This window comes from Mugil cephalus, chromosome 15, assembly GCF_022458985.1.
Source record: "Mugil cephalus isolate CIBA_MC_2020 chromosome 15, CIBA_Mcephalus_1.1, whole genome shotgun sequence".
Classification (NCBI taxonomy): domain Eukaryota; kingdom Metazoa; phylum Chordata; class Actinopteri; order Mugiliformes; family Mugilidae; genus Mugil; species Mugil cephalus.
This window is the reverse complement of record NC_061784.1, coordinates 4,275,726-4,297,746: the sequence shown is the minus strand read 5'-3', so window position 1 is coordinate 4,297,746 and position 22,021 is coordinate 4,275,726. Positions and strand designations below refer to the sequence as shown.

Here is a 22,021-nt window from a genome sequence, read left to right as displayed (position 1 = left end):
ACTGCTGTATGTGTTTCCTGAATCCCTTCAGGTAGAGAGCTGGAATAGGATCAAATATGGCACGGTGAGGGCGGGAGATAATGAAATGGGGTAACAGAAAAACAGAACACAAATAATGAATGTAGATTGTTATTATTGTTAATGGCGGTATATTTGGATAAAATTATCCACTGCGTGTCACACTGACATTTAGAGAAAAATGTCTTTCCGTAGAGAGGCAATTGTGTGCCAGCACCTCGTCACCTAGACTCCGTTATTGTTCTGATATATAGTTGTAACAGCAGTCCCTTAGTCAATAGGCGACTTGTGGGGGAGTGCAACTGTCACTGTACCAAAGCCTCATGTCCTGGGTGTGCATCAAAGCATTTCCTTTTCACACAAAGGTCGATACTGTTGTTTCTCGGAAAGTGATTTAGTTGTAGAAAGTCAGACCATACTTCTTACTGTGATATGGTCTGCTGGTATTTATGTGGCTGAGTTAAACTCGATGTTAATGGTCATTTACTCAATAACGGCCATTAAAGAGAAATAACTTTGGGCCAGAGGCAGAATCTCATCAATGCTACTCAGATCACGTGAACAGTAGTGGAACACATGCCACAGTTCTCTAGCAATTCCCCCCACTTGTCAATGCAGCTTATTAGTTAATGCCAATATATAATCCCTGTAAGACATCGCCGCCATTGATTATACTCCATGCAGTTTACAAAATCCTGACTTCACAATTCAAGCTCATCTGACACTAAGAGGTCAGATGTGAAGGCAATTATTTCATGAGCTGCATGATAAAGAGTAATTGAATTGTGATCGAATTCTACCCTAAGTTAAACCTTTGATCATCAATATTCCCACGTGCAGTGTTCTATTTAACTGCACACGTTGTGAAAATTGCAAAAGATGGCAATTTCTGAGTACATCTACCAACTGTCTGTTTAAAATGTGTTTAAATATGTCTTTACTGGTATAGAAGGTATGCATTGATGTCACTGCCGCCTGGTGGCCACGCCCCCTGAGCGGCATAAACATGGTGAAATGTGTCAGTAAATACAGACTGAGGAAAATGTGGATTACTATATCAAATTAAGAACAACGGACTCGCCAATGATCCATAACAACTAGTATCGATTTAGAAAAGTGGATTAGCCTCAGTTTCAGTTAGTTTAATTAACGTCAGTTAACATTAAGTAACATTAGCCACATAATACTGTAGCGTCGGACCGGACGTTAAAAGGATGACGAGGAGTGATCACAAATCTTCTGTTTATATTTTTATTGCTATTTTTTTAAGAAGTGACCTAAGGTATGGCTTCATCAAACAAATATAGCATGAATTAACATTATCTGACACAAAATGAGAAGCACAGCACCAGGTTTCGGTGTCAGGATTCCGGTTGTTTTTTTCGTAATGCAGCGATTCATGTACTTCTCTTTTCTTTGACGTATATCTGTAAAAATATATCTATGACTGCTTTCCAAATCTGTTGGTGAAGTCAATGCACAACAGCTCTTCCCCATTTTTAAATTAATTGTATCAAAGCCTATGATTCCTTTCATATTACAGATGCTTAGGATGAAGCATTCTCGCACGCCGACTCTGTTTTTGGAGTTGCAAACAGTCCTTGTTACGAAAAAAAAAAGAAAAACTCTTTAGACTTAAATTGTGCAGACTGATGTCTACATAAGAAGCCAATTATGGAGTAATGAGGAACCTATTTGAACACCAGAGAGTTTCCTTTGCGTTAACATAAAATAAGGTCTAGAAATACAACCCAAAAAGAGTAAATACTATTTTCTGTAGTTAAATAATACTTTCATACTTTGCTAAGTTAATTCAGATTGACTCTGCAAGCAATACTGATGGAGTGCATACAGGCCAGTTTACACTCTACATGCACATGTTCATGTTTTATAAGATTGTTGTTGCATACATTTTAAAAATAGATGGACAATTGAGATTGAATGCTGTGCTGTAAATGAGAATGGGTGCCTGTGTGCGCACGCATGCAAGCATCTCTTCATTCCCCACACTCCCACCCCCCACTCTCAACATAAACAGTAAAACACACCTTTAATCATGTTCGAAGTGTCAGGCACACGACTGATGTTATAGAGGCATCCATCAGTCTGCCATCGCAGGCACAGCTAACGTTGTAGCAGATATTAATTACCCCGAGCTGAGATGCGTCTCTGCACAGTGCTGTCTCCTTTTCCGCGCTTGTCCAATCGCATTACTCACAGACCATTATAAAGGACAAGGGGATACTTTGCTTACCAAGCAGGGGAACACAAATTGAAATATCTTCTCCATCTCCAACACGCCTAATCTTCAAGAAATCTGCTCATTGTTATTTTGTTTGTTTGTCTTTTCTCGGTGTAAGTGAACTTGTCACATCAACTTTCAAACACTGCACATCTGATTGTTTTTTAAATGTTTTTTAAATTACAAAACAGAAAGTGGTTTATGTGGTGAAGTGTTTCACATGCATGAAAATACAGAGAAAGGAGCCAGACACTAAGTATTCTTTAGCTGGCCACTTTGGAACCCTCGATCACATATCTACCGGCTCGCCTGTAAGAACTGTCATCTTCACAGACCAGTCATTTATATAGTATAAGTTGCTGCATCTATGGTGTATTTTCACATATCCTACATTTGCATGCCCACTGCCTCCGCCGAGACTTGCTAGTGATATGTGATCTGACACAAAGGGAACCGAATTATTCATTTCTCTGTATAATTCTGCACTTGTTTCTAGTAGTCCAGGAAGATGTGTCTAACTATAAATCAACAAAAGGCAGCGTGTGTAATTTCTTCACCGAGGTCCAGGTATTACCACTGTGTGTAAGCCATGCTCTATTATCAAGATGTTTTTAAAATGAGCTATTTATAATAATTTTTTTTTTTTTTTTTAGGTGTCTCTTCTATCGATCTCACAGTCTCACAAAGATGTGTTTTAATAGAGTTGCTATTTTTGCAGCTAACATTAGAAGAGCAAACATCTGGCTTATGTGCTGGCTTATGTGTCCCATTCAAATGTCTGCAAGTCCTCTCTTCTATTTCAGAGAGTACTGTTTTAATAAAGATAAGCCTTTCCTTGACCGATACAGGTATGAACAATACATTCCTGCGTGGTTATGAGCCTCGTCTGGGTTTTTATCTCATTAGGATCATATGCATGTGCAGGACACAAAAAACCACTTGGTTATTCATGTTCTTTATGAGGAGGTGTGAGCATATGCTCTGTGGGTCACAAAACATGCTGTAGTCAGCCGTTTCAATTAATAACACTGAGGATCAGCAGTACATATACGTAGTGTCCCCACTGAGTTCGCCTGCGGAGTCCTCTCAGCATCCGGTGATCAGCGCAGTAGGGATCGAGATATTTTAACGATACAAGCAAGTAGAACAAGTTGTCCATACACAATAATCAGTAAACCTGGAAAAACACATTTCACGTAATTATACTGATTACTCAACTGCAAAAAAAGAGGCAAAGGGGAAAAGTACACCTACTGATGTGATACTATACTGCAATATTTCAGCAATGTGTCACAATCCGTCCTCGGCTATGCATCACTTTGTATTATCTGGACAGACCCCTCGCTGTCATCCTTCAGCCTGACCACACAGTGATACTCACACATCCGACAGCGATGAGCTGATTTATCTCACAATCAGCAGCACCGTTTTGACGGCCCCTTTCATTTTCTAGCTGATGAAAGTGCCACAGTAATGTGGTGGAATGAATGTTTTGTCCACCGGCTTCCACCATCAGCTCAAATCGATGGGGCATGTAATTGGTGGCCACTTTGTGGGATTGCTTAGATAAACAGACATTGTTAGGGACATGGAAGATCAATGTCACGCACAGCACAAGCAAGGGAAAGCTTATCAACAGCATACCGGAACTATTTCCACCGACAGCGCTTGCTACCGCCACCTACTAGTTACTGTAATGTTTGTTCACATGTTACAATTTATTCTTTACGGATTTAATCTGTGCAATGGACAATGGGAATTTGGTGCTCACAAGAAAGAATGGCTAAATGAAAAGGGAAAATTGAAAAAAAATTCTCCATTTTCTTTTCATTTTACTGTGCTATAGTTTCCATAGCAATAATACAGCCTAAATCTTCAGTCCATTGTAAACAAGTCTAAACTGATATGTTTGTGTGAATGACATGTGTACAAAGCTAGCATTATAGTGACTACTCACCTTGGTAATGCAGCAGGAGGAGGCCTGAATCGGACCGCTGGTTGCTACGAAAGCGGATGGAGATCTGGTTGCTCCAGCTGCGCAACACAAGGCCCCTCATCAAGACTGACCCATTGGCAAGCACGAAGGGTTCTTGACCACCCGTATCCTCCACAGTCACCTGCTCTCCCTCCAACACGCTCACATTCAGCACCTAAAATCAAACCATGTCACAAGGTTAAACAGAGGCCTGTTTGACGCACATCCGCGCACCGCGTAATGGTTCACTAGCTAATCTTTTGCGAAGAGTCGTTTAAGCCCAACACACTGCAAAGAGAACATTCAAAGCTAAGAGCGGGAGCAAGATTTATTTTCATACTTTCACATATTTATTATCCCTCACCGTTTTCCTTTTGCAAATACAAATAGAAGTTATTTGTAGACTTTTACTCCAACACAAAACATAAAAAACAAAATCTAATTTCACACAAATCTGGCGATTGTTGACTTGCAATATGAGGCTTCACTTCACACCAGATGGGAACTTAAATCTGCACTGGGGTTGTAAAGTTTCAACTGAAAGCCACTGAAAGTCTAATGTTGCTCTGAAAAATGGGTGTTTTTACTTTGCTCAGTTGTCAACCAGCACAGTTAAAGAAGGGTCGGCTTGGTTTAGCCGCATCTTTGTCAACCTGCAGCTGGACTGTAGACAGGGTTTTGAATAATTGCAGGTCATTCCACACATACAGCAGCTAGTTGTACGACTGATTCATCCTCTTCCTGTGTTCCCCTCATGCCTGTAAGCAGCTCTGCCCACAGTGCTTTATGTCCTCAACAGGTTTGAGCAGCATCTGCAGCTAAGTCTGGCGAAGAAATCTCAGGAGTACTGCATGTAGTTAAACTGTCAGGATAATGGAGTACTGACACCTTTTGGAGCAATGTTTGATTAATTCCCCACAGAGCTATAAAAGAGGAAAGTTAATCCAACTGCAGGTCACGATTTATTAATATTTTTCTGTATGATAGAAGAAAACACTTTCACCATGCATTTGCTAAAGGAAACTCATGGCATTTGATTTTTCAGACTTAATCTAGGCTTGTTTCTCCATTGCAGATCAACTTAACTTGTTCTCAAAGAGTTACACATTTACGTGTGTCGCAGTTACGTATTTACGCTATCATTGTATTTGTATGGTGTTCTCTATTATATTTCACCAGCTAGGTACTGGCTGTTCTGTTCTGTCTTCAGATTCCTGAGCATGCAGGGCACAAGGGGTTTCCTCTCGATGCCATTTGGATCCAAAAAAGATTTGAGTGTGAACCAGAACAAAACGCTGTAGGCCGGGCTACTAAACAATGAGCTTGTATACACTATAACATGATCTGCACAAATACAACTGACAAGTAGAGGGAATTTGTAAAGTGCGAAACGCTAATCTAACTGCTCACAGCTCAGTAAATCTGATTTTAGACCTGCGTTCCACCAAATGCAAAATAGATCAAACCCGTCTTGAAAGACAAGTGCCACATCAAAGCATTTTCAACCACCTCTATTTCAAGCCTGTAGTGGAATTCATGACATGTTCTGAAAGCTAATGCTGTCATAGGTAGCGGGCTCAGGCCTCAGGTATGCCATCAGGCAGAAAAAATGTTACCCTCTGTATAGCCTGGTGTCCCCGAGGCAATATGTGTTCAGGAGTGTTAGTGCAGCAGCCCGGAAAAGCTGAGACAGTGGGCAGGATGAGGAGTATTTACAATGATGGCAGTAAAATGAATTTGGTCACGTAGACTTAACTGTCACTCACTCGACCGGGGGCTTACAATCAGTGCAGAGAGGCTAATGGACACTGTGAGACCAAGCTTAGAGGTGACTTCTTCCAGTGATCCATGAGGTCGGACACTTTGATTGATTTGATTCTTCTTTTTTTTTTTAATCAGTGCCAGAATTAAACACAACACTACTCAGTTTACAGACAAACTGAGAACACAAAGAGCAGTCAAACAGCTGAAGAAACAATCAAAAAGTATATGCAGCTATGATATTTGTGTGTGAAAGAATGATTTCTGTATGTTTTAATTCAAAAACAGCATAGTATCATTGCAGCTACGACTTTCAAATGTTCAACAACCCTCTGATATTAGTGGCACAGTGAGCAATAAAGGAATGTCACATGAGTTTAGAATCCCAGATTCACCATTCCTCAAGGGTAATGGCAATGACAAAGCCTTAGGCACTGTTCCTTTTTCCCCACTTCTGCCTTTTTTCTCTGAGTTAATATGGAAGGATTGGATGTTTTGCAAATCAGGTTACCTCAGCTACTTGCTCGTCTTATAACTTCGGGATTCTTCCCCCGCAGTACAGCACACTAATTCTCCTTCAATTTAACATTCACACTCATGTATTCAACAAATGAGACTGGCATGCAGACAATGTGGAATTGCAATTTAGTCAGGCAAATTTAGCAAATAAGAGCCACAGAGAATCTGCAGTGAAATTTTTAAATGTACTGTGTGATTTTTTTTTTTTTTTTGTCCCTGTACATATCACACCTGTAATAAAAACTCAGTCTGTTTCAAAGGTTGGAAAATAAATATGCTGCTGTTTAGTCCATTTCCAATTCAGTTTTGATTATCTGGAAGTAAATGTGTAAATGATATAATTTGTCACTTATCCATAGATACTAGAACAGTTCATTTTATCCTTACAGCAGTGGAGATGTTGACTACATTAGTGTGTTTTAAGGTGGGCATTTAAATAAATAAATAAAAACAGCTTAGGACTAAAGAGGTGGTTTAATTACAGTCTGTAGAAGAGTTGAGTTTGGACCAGCTGAGAAACACATTTTAAGCTTGCGAATATTTTGATCAAATCTGTTTAAGGATTATAGGCAATTAAGGGAGACTCTGTTAATGTCTCAGTTGTCATTGGAAATCATTATTTTTTTTTTACTGTGATGTGTTTTCGGTTGCCTCCACTATTGAGTATTTTTTATGTTGGTGGTCGATGAGGTATGGCTCCTATTCCGCCGAGGTTGGTTTCCATCCCATGGAGTAAACAGAAGGCCATGGGCTGCCATCACTGCTGCAAGCACGATCACCCAGGATCACAGGCAGGCCTCTAGTGGAGATGTGGAATTGTGTCTGCCTCTTCTGCCTTACTGAGTCTTTCTTTCATGGCAATCAGACGACATGGTTTTTGTTGTGTTTGTATGTACTTTATTTGCTTTTATGTAATATCAAAAGTAAATACATTTATCCTTTATTGAAAATCATCGTTGCTGTTGCCCTGTTGAGGTATCAGACTGTGTTGGCCCCGATGAGAATGAAGCTACTGAGTCTTTAAACAAAAAATTGCCTTTTGGAATTTTCCCATTAGGGTCAAGCAAACATGTTGACAGCATCTGTGTTACTAAATATATTAATACGGATTCATATTTGTCAAGATGAAACTGAAAATAGTACCGATTTAAGCAAATCCTCTGCACACGTTTCCTGGATGTGTACAATTTTCCATCAGTCACATGCTTCCAATGCTATTCAGTGGGGCTTTTTATTAATACCAGCATTCATAAAATGTATAGTGGTGGTAAGAAAACTGAGTTAACATGCAGTCTACTCAACTGCAGCAGCTTATCATATTTAATGAGTAAATCTGTGACTGCTTGGTTTCCATATACTGGGGAGGCTAGTGAAGGATAGGTGAGCAGATAGTGGACAGTGAACATTTGGACTGATAGATAGTTTGGCCCCAGAGGGCCCTATCATCTGTCATCCACCCTGGGACTTGTCAGTGCAGCCAGCAACAGCTGTCCAGCCTCAATTATGAATCATTGGCCATGTCAGGAGACATCAGACTATCTTATCTTCACCAGTGCTGCAGCCAAATGTCCAGAGGGACTTCTTCTTTCTCACTGTCTCTCTCTCTCCCCCTCGCATACACGCACACATATACACAAAAAACACACACGCGAGCACTACAGTACGTGCACATATGCACACACGCATGCGTGTTCCTCTGGACTGTAATAAGAGTCCTAGCTGGAATCCCTGCCTCAGCAGACACATTTGTGGAACCGGGGATTTGGCTGACCAAGCACAGTCCTGCACCAACCACAACATTATCAGAGGATGCCATCTACAGCATGCTGCCATTTTGAGAATTGTGTTGAGGGAAGAAAGAGTGTTTCAGATTCCAACTCATGGAAAAAAAAAAAATAAAAAAATAAAAATAAATAAACTATGGAAAAACATTAAGACCGTCCTCTGAGTGGGTGCTCTTTCACTTGAATCATTCTCTTCTTTCCATACTCTTGCATTGGTTATTTTTTCTTTATTCAAAATGAGCAAACTAGAGAGAACAAGGTCATTGGTCTTCTAGTTCTGGTCCTTTCAATCTAACCCAAATGCAGAGAACGCACCATGCTGCAAGGCCGCATGACAACAAAGACGCCTAGAACTGCACTTGGATTACAAACCATGAAAGAAACTATCTAAACTGTTTCAAAGGATAACATTATTGCATATCTTGATCTCGCTTCTGTGTTACCCACAACCTTTGTAGATCACGGAGCTTCCAGTAAGTGTAAATATGAGAGTGAACAGTGAGAGGGGGTTGAAGATCCATCTTATCACATCCAAACAGAAAGCAGCCTGGCACGGTGTTTAATCTGAGACTAAAGTCACCGCTGATATCATACATTTAATCCCACATAAAATAGAAGCTACATCATCTGTATCATGAACTTAGGGAGTTATTGTCTGCTTTAATAACACATCTTTAAATAAAAAGCCTAATAAAAATTCTAAATCGACACAGGATCAGTTTATCCCGGGGCTTTGAAGTAAACGATCTGTCAAACTAATCGGAATTTTCGCGCATTATGTATCTGTCCTTATTTATTCATTTCATCCAAAAGTGCGCAAATGAGTTAACTGTCCACAGAGACTGTCTCTCACTGATAGTGTACTGTTAAAAAACATCTGGTGGTGCTCTGCAGTGAACATTTAGACAGACTCAAAGGAGCCATTGCTGATGCAGAAATGAGCAGTATGTAATCAAAATGATACTACTACACATGAAAATTAAATGACCCCGCTGCTGAGGGCAATAAATCAACAGCCACTGGTCTCACCAGCTGCAGTGTCATCATTACTATGATAAAAACCCACTGGCTTATACAGAGGAACATCGTGGTAATGCACCCACCTCATTGCCCATGCTATCTCAGGCTTGCGTTTGACTAATCTTGGTACACCACATCCAGTCGGTGTTTTTGTGCATCTCCTGATAATTTCAATGCAAAAAAGACTCATTATGTGAAAAACATTATCTTAATTGAACATTCACCTCTATATAAAACTTCCAAGGCCATTTCCTGTTTGCCCCGCTGTCTAAAACAATGGATTCTAACCAATCAGCAAAAGCTGAATGTAAATGAGAACATGCTATATCCAGGAGCTGAATACAATACTAACTTTCCCATTGTCTCTTTTTTTCCCAGTTGGGATGGTTCACATTGTGCTCCTGAGATTAACAAAATGCATCCACCGTGTATTAACTCGTTCTCAAATATCTTATATTCTCTTTTTCCCCCCAGATGCATACGGTAAGGCTGATATAAAGGCCCCTCTGCATTAGAAATCATTTCATGAGATGAGATTGTTGCTTTCTGATAAATCAGCCTCACATTCTGAGGAGATGCCTCTCGGGCCTAGACGGCTCAGTTTATTTGCTGCAGTGTGCATCTTTGCATAGATTTAAATTCATGCATTGCTGATTGCTATTCATATTTCCAAGCATGCATCTTCACACTCCCATCCTCATCATGACTCTGAAAGAGTGTGAAAGAACTTAGCTTTCTGCCAGACAGACTTCTCCATTTATGACAGCTAGCTGGGTGGAGGGGCAATTAGTGTCACCTGAAAGCATTCCTCTAGAGATGGCTGGGCCCCATGAAAACTCATCTCAGCAAAGTCCTGACACACTAAAAAGCTCATCAAGATCAAACTGGCCTTCTTTATGTCCTGGCTTACTCGCCCACGGCACAGCATGATGAAGGTTTCCTTTTGCTTCATTTCGACTTGATTAAAGGCTGCAAGCCTGTCTTGGCCTCTGTTACTCAGTCAGACAGGTTCCCTGCGACACATCTGCTACATCCCGCGCCTCTTGTGCTGCTGGATACACGAGCCGGTGAATGGGCCAAACATTACCATGTAAAAGTCCCCCCCCTTTGATATGTCAAAGTGGAGAAAGACAGATTGCATTTATCAGTGAATTTTAAAGTGGAACTTTTCTTTTTACATGGTGTCACGACTCGCCTTTGTTGGAAGCCCTTTCTCGCAGTCTGTTCATTCCATGAGTGCTTTGCTGGTTGCTGAACACCAACAAAACAAATTTAATTCCCTACCTCATCAGCCAGGGTCAATGCCGTGTGCATTTTGCTTCTTTTGTAAGAAATACTGGAATTAAAATGAGAGTGCAAGGATCAATACAGCAATTCACCCAGCACTGAGAGGGGGCTGTGTGTCAAGTATTGGTGGCGCTTATTAACATGACTATTGATTGGAGTCAGAGGAGCATGGTCGCAGAGGCAGCATCAAATACCAATCATTAACCCTCAAGTCAGGGTTAGCTGTAAACACTTGGCATGCACTGTTACGTCTCAATCCTTAAAGGAGCGCTCCATTGATGATGCTCCTCGACGGTCTCACCTTAGGTTTACTTTATTTCCCATCTAGCCGTGTGCTCATTAGACGCTTGGTTTTAGGTTGCTTAATTTTTAATTGTCTGAAACAGGAGGAAAAACAGGGAAGCTATAATATTCCCCACTCAAAAGCCTTTTATTTATGTGGTTGAATTAACAAAACAAATACAGAAAAATCTGTTTTCTTTCACCTGATGGCCACTTTTACAGTTCACTTATATTAGTTTGGCTCCAACTATGATCAACATATATTATCATTTTTATGACATGTTTTACTTATGGAAACGCTGATATTATTTCAGCTTGTTGTGTTAACCAGCATAATCAGGAGAATAAAATGAAGTCAGTTGAGAAAAAGCGACCATACCACGCCAAGCTGGTGTCGTGCTAATTCACATCTGTGTTCTGTTAATTTATTCCCAGGTTCACCGCAACAATTTACACTGATTAAGACAGGGCCAAGAAGCAAGACAAGTGGAAAAAACAATACACGGGAGCAAGACGGAAAAGGTGGAAAGTATGGCACCGTAACAAGTTTTGGACGAGGGAGAAAATCATATTGACCTCAGATCCCTCTCCAACATTGTCTTGAACGATGCCACTTTAAGCCTTTCAACGAGTGGAAACACAACTATAATAAGCCTTTGTGACAGTGGAAGAAATTGGCCATGTCTAAGCTTTAAACCGCAGAAATGTATTAACCAGTGCCTCCCACACATTATTTTCTCTTTCAGAGTGAAAGACTCCAGGATGTGGCATGAAACAGAGCTGTGACAACGTGTGCAGAACCTAGGATGGCAACTCCTAGACACCCAGGCAGGTAGATCAGTGAGCAGAGGAGACGGAGAAATCAGAGCAGGACAGATGGTCTGGAAAGAGCTGATAGCTAGCGAACCCACTAGATTTATTTGATCAAATAAAAGAAAACTCCGAAACAGATTTTAAGCACTTTAATACCACGGCCCAGTTCTGGAAAGCCTCCATCTGTACTCCGCTAAAACCTTATTGCAAAAGCGAGTGTGGGGGAGAAAAGGACACGGATGTCGAAATAAAAAAATCACAAATTCACAGTAAAAAGAAAAAATTGTCTCTTGAATGTATGCATACAGCGGTGCGAGGGCTAACTGGGTTAGTGTTGACACAATCCATGCATGATTTGGACAAATAAAATGAAATGATTGCAGCTAGAAAAATATGTACAATAATCAATGAGCCAAAATTGAATAAAGCATGAAAGGAGCAAGTCAACTGAAAGTTTTTCCCACATCAAACCCACTTAAATGTATATTAATTCTTTAAATGTTTAGATTACTTACTTTAAATCTGTGAAGGTTCTCAGCCATTGGCATAGACAATAAAACTAAGCTGAAACTAGAGTCCTGTTGTGTGTTCTAAGATGGTCTTAATTTATGTCTGCATCCCCGTTCACACCTTGGGAGCCATTAATGACCATTAATGGTTGTTAAAGTACCATTTATTTGGGAAAGAAAAGCAGATGATTATCAATTCCCAAGTTGTTACAGAACACAGTCAAGTCAGTTTCAGGTGGACAGCACCCACAGACGTCTCCAATAAACAAACAAACAAAAAAATCCCCCCCCTGTCATTCAGAACAGAAGAATTATCTTGGATGAGCGGTGATATGTCTTCAAGAAAACACCAAAAGTCCAGTCACATTTGTTTCAGCTTATTCCATACCATGAAGAAGTGTCCCGATGTTGTCTAATGTGATAATGTTAACAAGTGCCAGAATAAGCTCCTGTGTTTGAATGATCTAAATACATGTTTACATTTGTCTACCACTTAAGGACATGGAACCATATATGGTAAAGGAAAATGTTTGAAAAATATCACCAAAGTAAAAGTCTTCTATGTCCTATAATATTACTCTAGGGTTGAAATTTATAAATCTGAAGAATTTTAATGAACGCTGTAAGGGGTTAAACAACCTTTTATAATACAGAGATCTTCTCTGCCTTTTTTATCTTATATTTTTTATATTTGTACACTCTGCCTGTGAAAACATCTTGTACATACAGTATTTTGCATAATTGACCAAATGCACTGGATTAAGCTAGCGTTATAGCTAATAAGTGCAACGTGTCTTTAAAAATCACTTTCAGTGTTTATTACACCATTAGATAATCTCACTGCTGAAAGGGGCTCTTAATATTTGTACAATTATTCTGGAAATAAATCATAATATGGTCAGAATCACCAGATGGGGCAATGCATTATATGCAGTTAACTGTGGCAGAGGGGTAGAACAGGCAGGCTGAGGCCAGTAAATTCTCCTGATACATTTTTCATCCTCCCTCTCACACAGACTGCCAGACTGCTGAAAGGAGTATTGACTAAATAGAGAAAAGGTCTGATCTTGCTTATTTATTCCCCACCAATCTCTGTGATATTTTATTTTTTATTTTTCTTGAACGCTGCTAGGATTCAGAGAGGTCTGAATCTTGGAAATGACATCGTGCCTATTTATATATTATGCTTTACTGAACGATAGGTGCACAACATCAACATATAGTAAATATTTATCACAACCTCTGCATCCGTCCTTCAGAGTATTTCTTTCATCTAATTTTCTCTCCTTTGCCCTTGAAAACTGCTGGTCTGTCTGATATGATGATAACTCACTTTCATGAGGAAGGCTGGCTGCCAAAACAAAATACGCGCTTCAACTATGATGTCCCTCTTGCAGCTCCTCCAATCTAAAGATGGTATATTCGGCCTATTAGTGCACATTGAATCAATCAATCAAAGCGAGTATTAAGAGATTTAAAGCCAGTTGTTTTGTATGTGTATATAGCTGGGAAAGAGTTATAGTCACAAACCAAAAAAATCATTATAATTCGACCAGAGAAGTGTCAGGGGGAGGTGTGATCGCTCCGGAGATTGGCGTCCGTTTATGACAAATAAGGTCATCAGCAAAGTGGATGCAATCACTTTTTTCTCAACAATTTCATCTCTTGTTGCTTATGAGACACTGAAAAAAAGTTTAGCATCTTCAAAGTTAGGAGGACTCTGAATGAAAGACATTTAATTGAACTGTTAGGTATCAGTCGGTGTCAGTCTGCCATTCACTGAAAGGACATGTTAATCAGTAAAGAATACATTTTACGACACGCATTCTGTGACTCTCCATCTGCAGAAAAAGGAAGTGTAGCACCTCACTGCTAGCGGTTAATCTCAGAAAACAGTTGCAGCGGCATTCCTAAACGCGTCTGTCTCTCCCCGCTTACTTTAAGGATTACCTACAACTCAGTGACGAGATTACAAACTATAAACTGTTGAGGACATTGCGTAACATTTCTGGAGCACTGGTGCTCCACAAGTCTACTCGTGGTCATCCCGTGTCTTTAAAGCCTCGAAACATGGATAAACTCCAGGGGCTGATGAGGAGGCATGACACATGCTTGATTTTAATTTCTGCCTCTCAATCTTCAGTCACTTTATGCGTTCCCAAGGCAGAAACCTTGGCTCCACGTTCACTTGAGCCATGCCAGGCAATTGTCTGTGTAGTCTGCCATTGGATCACTATCAGTTTAGTTGAGGGAGCGAGACAGTGGCCCCCATCTGTTCACATGGTGGTGCTGAAACACACCTCCTGTTTCTGTAGCAGGCCTGGTTGATGTGTGAGTTTCTCTGTTTCTCTGTTCCTTTAAAGCCTTGCAGTTCTAGAGTCTGCAAATATGTTTTTTTTTCCTACCATATTCACTAGAGAAGCTGCGAAAGCCAAGAGCTGATACATCAAATGCCCATGTGTGTTTGCATGCGCATGTGCAGGTAAGTGTGTCTCTGCCTATAAGTGCTTCAAGGTTTACTTAAGTTACCCAGAAGAAGAAAAGCACACTCTCAGAACATATACTCTGTCAAGACTTATCTTGGCCCTCCAGAGGCAGCAAGACAAAGCTCACACATTTTCAAGTCTCCACTGGTAAATGAGGCGTTTGAGGAATTGCAAATGCCAGGGAACGCACACACTGACAGTTAATTTTTATAACCTTCAGTGAAAAGACTTACCAAGCAAACATTCGACCTGAGACAGACCCCGCCACTTGTGCCCTCATCCACCCACTCACAGTAATTCACTGCCTGTCTATCTCTATCAACCCACACACAAGACAAGTAAATACTCTTACAGCTGAAGCTAAGCCAAAATATGTCAGCACTCTACCCGGGCTGAATAAAAAGCCTTTGTTGCAGCATTTGTAGCTTTGAGGAGTGTTTTATAAAGCATCACACTGTCTTTTGCAAGTTTAAATCGCTACAGTCAATATTTTTACATTTAAAATGAACCATGGTATTTGACAAACAGAGACAATTACGCACTCTACCCCAGTGACAGGGAGCTGTGTAGTATTTTTCAGCTAAGTGTTATGGTTTAACAGCCTACACGTTTACTATATTGGTTCAGGCTCTCCGCTTGTGTCAGTTTCATTTGTGATGCCGACAGCTGTTGTCAGACACAAAACCTGATACGCCACTGAATAAATAAATATATAGATGAATAAAATGCTGGATTCACATAACTCCACTATATTCCAACTATTGTCTCATACAGCACTCAATCCAGCCTTACAACATCTCACCTTTCTTTAAAAGATACGTTCATCCATATCATTGGACCTTACCATTATCCTTATGCATATGGGGTATATATTCACTCCTATTTCTCTCTCTCTTCAATTTGCACACTTGCACACAATTGTTTTGCCTTATAATCCATTATGTTTTATTGTATTTATTTTATTATTCTTGATACAATTTTTATTTTTATTATTATTATTTATTTTTACACCTTTACACCTATTTTTCTTTTACTAGTAGTCGTCAAGAGTGTTTTTGTTTTTATGTGATACTGTGACCCAGCAATTTTAGCAAAGTCGGTTTTGTGGTTGCACAACCTCAGTGTTTATAGCCTGTTATCCCTCCCCCTTAAGTGGCAAATTAACGCAGGTCTAAGATGCAGACATGTTATCAAAAAGCATCGTTTCAAAGCACTACTAACAACATTATTGCACTGACCTGAACCTCAATGCCATATCCCAGGTAGACCGTAATCAAGTAGTTGCACTCCACTCCAGAGTCAAGTTGCTGTAGGATTTCGATGCTACCCTCAGGGTCAGTGAAATTCAGACTGCAGGGCTCTGGGGGAGACAGCGAAAAGACAAGTGATTCCCTTTTTCCCGGACCACTGATCTTTCTGACAGCCCACCTGTGTCTCCCTGGCCCCATAACCCTCTAACTATCTCTGCAGATATCCTGTCCGACAATACTCATCAGGGCTTTCAGCCCTCTGTGGCCAGTGGAAAGGACGGGCAGGACACATCGGGAAAAATCAGATTGTTTTTGACACATGAGCAACTGTGTCATCCCTGGTGGAGAGATGAATAGTTGTGTGCTGAATGTGAAATGAAGAGGAATGATGCTGATGACCTGATGCCTAATTTTCTTGTCCTCTGGGATGCAGCTGTTAAATTTCGTTTTGAAGACTCAATTCTTTTTAATTTCCACTGGGGACAGATTTATGCAAAACTGGTGCCATGTTGTACTCACTGCTTTTTGCACTTCTGGTTAGATGCTAAACTGCGTTTCGTTGTCCTGTACCTGTACATGTCTAATGACAATAACATTGAATCTAATCTAATCAATGTCATTTGAATAGTGTGATCTGTAATACAACAAGTCTACCTGATGTTTGCATGGTGGTGATGGTAGTAGTTGTGATAACGGTTGTGGACGTGGTGGTACGTTCTTCTTCAGACTTGAGGAGTACATGGTCAGGGCTGGTTTTGTTTTTCACTGCAGTTTCCCTGGCTTCTCCTTTCTCTATCCACAAGGAGGAGGGTGCAATAGTAGCCCGTACGGGAGAAGCACTCCAACTTTGAGGCCGACTTTCCCGTGAGGATAAGGAAGCCACTGGCTTGTTTTCGCTGCCCGAACCTCTATTATTTGGCGTTACTTGAGTGGTGAGGGTGTCTGTAGTTGGCTGTACTTTGTCGGCCACCCTTGTCCTCTCCTTAGATGACTTGCTTTGAGGGAGAGACATCGGCGACCCCGGTGTCGTGGGAGAAAATGTGGTCAGCGGGGAGGTGGCAGCCGCAGTGGCCGTAGTGGCGACGTCGGAGAAGGCCGGGGCATCCTCATGGGGCACGATTTGAGTGACAGGGTCTCCAGCATTTGAAGCAGACACAGAGCCTGGCATTGTGGGATATGCAGCAACGGAGCCATCCTTCCTGAAAAAATGCTGATCCCCCTGGAAATCCCTGGTAAGTAGGTGCTCATGAAGCAGCAGGCCCTTGAAGACACGCTGGTGGTTGGGGAGGTTCATCGGTGAGACGGTTGTGACTGGATGAACTTCGCTTTCTGTGTCCTGTGTAGACAAGTGTGTAAAGAGCCCCCTGTCTTGGTCCAGTGTCCTCTTATTAATGCTGTTACTTTCTTTTGGACCTGAAAGTAAATGAAAAAAAAAAAAAAGATAAAATGGTCATACAGTATTAAACAAAATATAAAACAGTTCAGTGAACTACTAAAGCAACACACAGCGCAAAAGAGCCGTATGTCTTTTTGACAGTTTCATTATAGAACCATCAACTCTGCCAGTTTATAATCTAACAAAATAATGCCTAATGAGGTGAGAGGCTGTCCTCGTGTATAATTCTTCCACACATAGAGTATTTTGCTGATATTTTAATCAGTTCATTATCCATGTGCGTGTGTGTGAGAGAGAATGAGAGAGACTTCGGGAGGGGGGAATGGTGACACAGCATAGGCCTAATCATTACAGAACCTTATTGTGGGTTAACACATGTCAGTCACAGCAAATCTGATATTGAAGAAGAACATATGCAGTCAATACACTTGGTGTGTGTTGGTACTTGACGTGTTTGACTGAATATCTTCGTTGATAAATGATATTGTTTCAAGTGTCCTGTCACTGAATAAAACCAACAGTGGAGAGTAGCAGCTTGCAGGGAGTCAGCTTATCAAAGATTAATTCCAAAATCACACCCCACGGGCAGTAAAATCTCAGCAGAGAAACACTGAGTAGAAGTGTAGTTACTTGTTGGATAAAAAGGTTTAAAAGCACATATTTTTTTCCAAGGCTGCCTTTCACACTCTAGTATTATAGACGTACTCTCTCTTTTCTAACCTTGATCAGTGTGCACATGTGGACTTTCCAGCTGCAAGATCTGTGCTAGAGTCTGAAAACGGCAAGTACCCTGTCTGCTGAATTGCTACGGGTACTATACTTATCTGTGGGTGTTTAACCTCACAGTGAAGTCTTGCCGTTTTAGTAGTTTAGCTATTTTTGCTAATTATCTGTTAGCATTGTGAAATAAACAGTTTTTTCCTTTTACGTTCTTCAAACCTTCCACAACGACAAGCATCCCAGTTTCCTAAATGTTTAGCTGTGAACTGCATCCATGTCCCCTTATTCCCCCAGAACGCTTAACTTAAGCTTTGCTTGTGTCAACACTCGGATAGTTAGACTGCGTGTTAGGAAGACTTATTATGGCCTGGAGGATTATCTTTTATCTTCTGTCTTTTATCTTTTAAGGATGAACTTTGCTTTGTAAAATACACGTATCCACTCGTCTCGATTCAGTAAATCAAATTTCGACGAAATATTTGCATGCAGCAAACCTCTTCATTTATCATTTGATTATCTCAACAAATAATGCTCTCTCTGGTGGCTTTGCTAATATGTCAGTGGCACTGTTCATCCATTTTAAATACAGACTGAGCGATTTTCTACTGAAAAAGATTTTATTCAATGATGAAGTGAGCAACCCATATCTCATTATTACCAGGAAGAATTAAAACTGCACGTTAGTTACCTTTAGCTCGGAGTCTGTCTTCTACGCTCCCTGTCTTCCAGTCCAAGCAAAACAGAGCGGGGTAGCCATACTCACTGCGTTTATATGCACTCATTTACATGTAAATTTAAATGTAAACGAGTTACTAATATCGGAGTTCTCCTTATCCGACTAAGACACCCAGATAACGCGGTGGGAAATTTTCACGGCATTTCACTGCGCGGCATCTGCGCGTCATAAATCCGGAAGTCACCATATTGGAGGCACTCGGTAAGGTAAACAAAGCGCACCAACTTAAGTAGATCTGGAAAATGGTGAATTATTGTGATGTTTTTGGCTGTACCAACCGGACAGAGCGTGAAAAAAAGATTAGGGATTTTATAGACTGCCCAAAAGTTTTTAAAACTCAGAGGGAGCAATTACAAAAGTTATCAGAAGAAAGCTGGTTGCAGAAGAAGAAGGTAAACAGAGCCCATAGAAGAACCACTTGAGGGATAGTGCACATCCTATCTGCACCATAAGTAGCGCGCACATTACATAGAGGTTAAAAGGCTGTACTATTATCCATCTTGTTGGTGTTTTAAATGTGGGATGAAGGGCAACCTGAAAGGGCGCCGTATTAACCCGCTGCAAAGACACATATCGCCACCTAGGGTGGAGGAGGAGGACACGTTCCTGTCAGTTTTTCCTGTCAGATTTTCTCCTTTGCATTTAAACTGGGACAAGGACTGTATTCGGAAAGTTGAATTTTGGGCATAGCTCGATTATGCAGTGCATGTAAACGCACTGACTTATTTGCCCAAAACGAGACAACGATGCTCATTTGTGGTAGAATTATAGAAAATAGCAACTGCTGAGGCTCACATCTGACATTTATGGCATTTTAAACACCAGCATAGCTTTCAACATCTGCGGAAGGACAGACAAGCCAATCAACTCATGTTGTGTAAGTGTTTTTTTGCAACTACATAATTGCACTGCACACCCAAAAGGGCCATATTTTCTCCATTATCTGCTACATTTCCTCATATCAGTTGTTTGGGGAAATCTGATAAATGAACATTTTTCACCACTTAAAATCCCTAATTGCTCCATACAGTATAGACATTTGCAAAGATGAACTTCAGTATGTCGTTTGTGTCTTTGATGGGCCAGTTAACCTCAAATGATCAACTCCCAGTGCTACCCAAACATACTTACACTACCTAAAAGATGCCTCATTTCTGAACCATTTGCATAGTGAGATTTTTTCTTCTGGTTTTGACACTCCACTGCTGACTTTATGGTACCTTTCATACATAACATGCAACACAACAAGTACGAAAAGCATAAAAACAAATATGTTGATTAAAAAAAGATCTACTAATAAAACCAGACGGAGAAATAAAAATGGAAAGTGGTAGTGGAGAGAGATAAATTCACACTGCATTATCTAAAGGCCTGCCTGAATAAGTAGGTTTTCAGGAGCTTGCATATCTAATATAACTGCACAGGGTGTTCCACAGTCTTAGAGTTCAATAGTTAAAAGAAGTTTCCCTACTGACTTTGTGGGCCACTTTAGGGACAGTTACAATACCAGCATCAGAGGACCTAAGAATGTGCCTCAGCATTAAGAGCTTTGAGTTTAAGGATCTCATGAAATGAGGAGCCAGAGCAGGGTAGCCATATTAAAGGAGTGGTAATGTGCTCTATTTTCCAAGTTTTTTTGTTAAAAGTTTGCCACCAGGGTTCTAAATAAACTAGCTGAAGTTTTCTAATCAGATTCTTTGCCTTGCCTGCAAAGAGGTCATTACGGTATAGTCCAACCTCCAAGTAATGAAAGCATGAATCCATTTCGGCATCATGCAGATAAATAAAGTCTGTGTCTGAAACTCACTATCCTGCAGAAAAGTGAAACGAGCTGACAAAAATACTGCTGATTACTGTGAATGTGTGATTTTATATTAGTGTTAATGTCATCTCCTCCTTCTCCCTCCTGTAATTTTTAGTCCTTACCGGCTTCTTCTCCTCCCAAGATATACACTTGTTAATCTTTATTCAGCACAGTGCAAAAGCTAATTTACAAATTTAAAGATGATGTGATGATATATGAACATCAAACAATGTTTTCCAAAGTAGAAAACGCACAGCGGCTAAATGCTTAAAACAATGAGGGAGCGTCTGCGTACATGTGTCTACATGAAACAGTACTGTCAGCTTTGACACGGTAATTAGCTTGCATTCGGGGTGACAGTTTGTCTTAATGAGGCAGAATAGCTGCCAGCACACTTTTCACGCTTCTAGATGAAAGGATGTTGTTGACACAGGCTGCAAATGAGTGAGATATCCCTATGCGAGTGTTTCTATTACGGCGCCGCGTGAGGATGAAGGAGCCTCAGTTGGAAATCAAAATCATTCGGAGGTTTATTTTAAAAAAGTTATTCAGTATTGGGTGAGACAGTCTACATCAAGTATTCAGTCTATTTAGTCAGTTTTCTGCATCTTTTTTTAGTCCCCAGTTATAACAACCTGAAAAATCGACATTGTCATTATGAATTCTATACGGATTCTTATAACAGAAAATAAACATTGATGTTTTAAACAAGAAATGAATAAATGTGAATTAACCATGCCTCCGGAGAAGCTCTGCTCCGCTCGTAAAACTTGGAAAGTAGTTGTAAGCCTCTGTAACGTTTTTGCTGATGCGGAGTGATTTTACCACAATCGAGCGCGCTAATAAAAGTTTGATCAGGCCGTACATGAGCAAGAGTAAACAGTTTTGTTACAAAGCCTCTCCCAGGCTGACAGAATTGACACGCGGTTTTACATTTTACTGACAAACGCGACAACACCACATTCATCTTTCTCGACGACAGAAGCAATTCAAAAGACCTTTTGATGTTCTCAGATAGAGGAGAAACATTTCCTTGTAGCCTTATTCTGTCACAACAAGAGCAGCCAAAACTGCGCTGTAAAGGCAAACTAAGCACATCTGACATGTCTCGCTACCAGAGAGAATAAAGAATGTTAAGGGAGGTCTTAATAAATGATTGAAGAATATAAGACTGGCCTCCCTGCTTAGAGCTGCGAAGCACAGAGGAATCTCAAATACATTATTGTATGGGGAATTATCTTCTGCCAAGATAATGTTTATTGCTGCACTGGACTCGTAAGGATACCCAGCCTCCTGTTCTCTTATCTTAGTCCCCCTCTCTGCCTCTATCCATGTTGGGCAGATTTTGATCATCCAGTCGCTGCCCTTCAGTTGGAATATCGAGTGAATGTGGAGAGTGAGAACAGAGAACTGGGTTAA

At 40.5% G+C, this 22,021-nt stretch overlaps 1 protein-coding gene across 3 annotated transcripts in view; it reads right to left on the bottom strand.

Moving 5' to 3' along the window:
• Window positions 1-22,021, bottom strand: part of LOC125021677 (seizure protein 6 homolog) — an 82,524-nt gene that overhangs the window by 19,335 nt on the left and 41,168 nt on the right. For 2 of the 3 annotated variants that reach the window (XM_047607808.1, XM_047607809.1), the window contains exons 2-4: window positions 16,601-17,359; window positions 15,935-16,056; window positions 4,218-4,410 (exon numbers count right to left, since the gene is read on the bottom strand). In XM_047607808.1, coding sequence (XP_047463764.1) covers window positions 4,218-4,410; window positions 15,935-16,056; window positions 16,601-17,359 — 1,074 coding nt within the window. Of the gene's footprint in view, window positions 1-4,217; window positions 4,411-15,934; window positions 16,057-16,600; window positions 17,360-18,750; window positions 18,907-22,021 lie in introns of those variants that run through there. The other variant, XM_047607810.1, reaches the window with a different exon arrangement.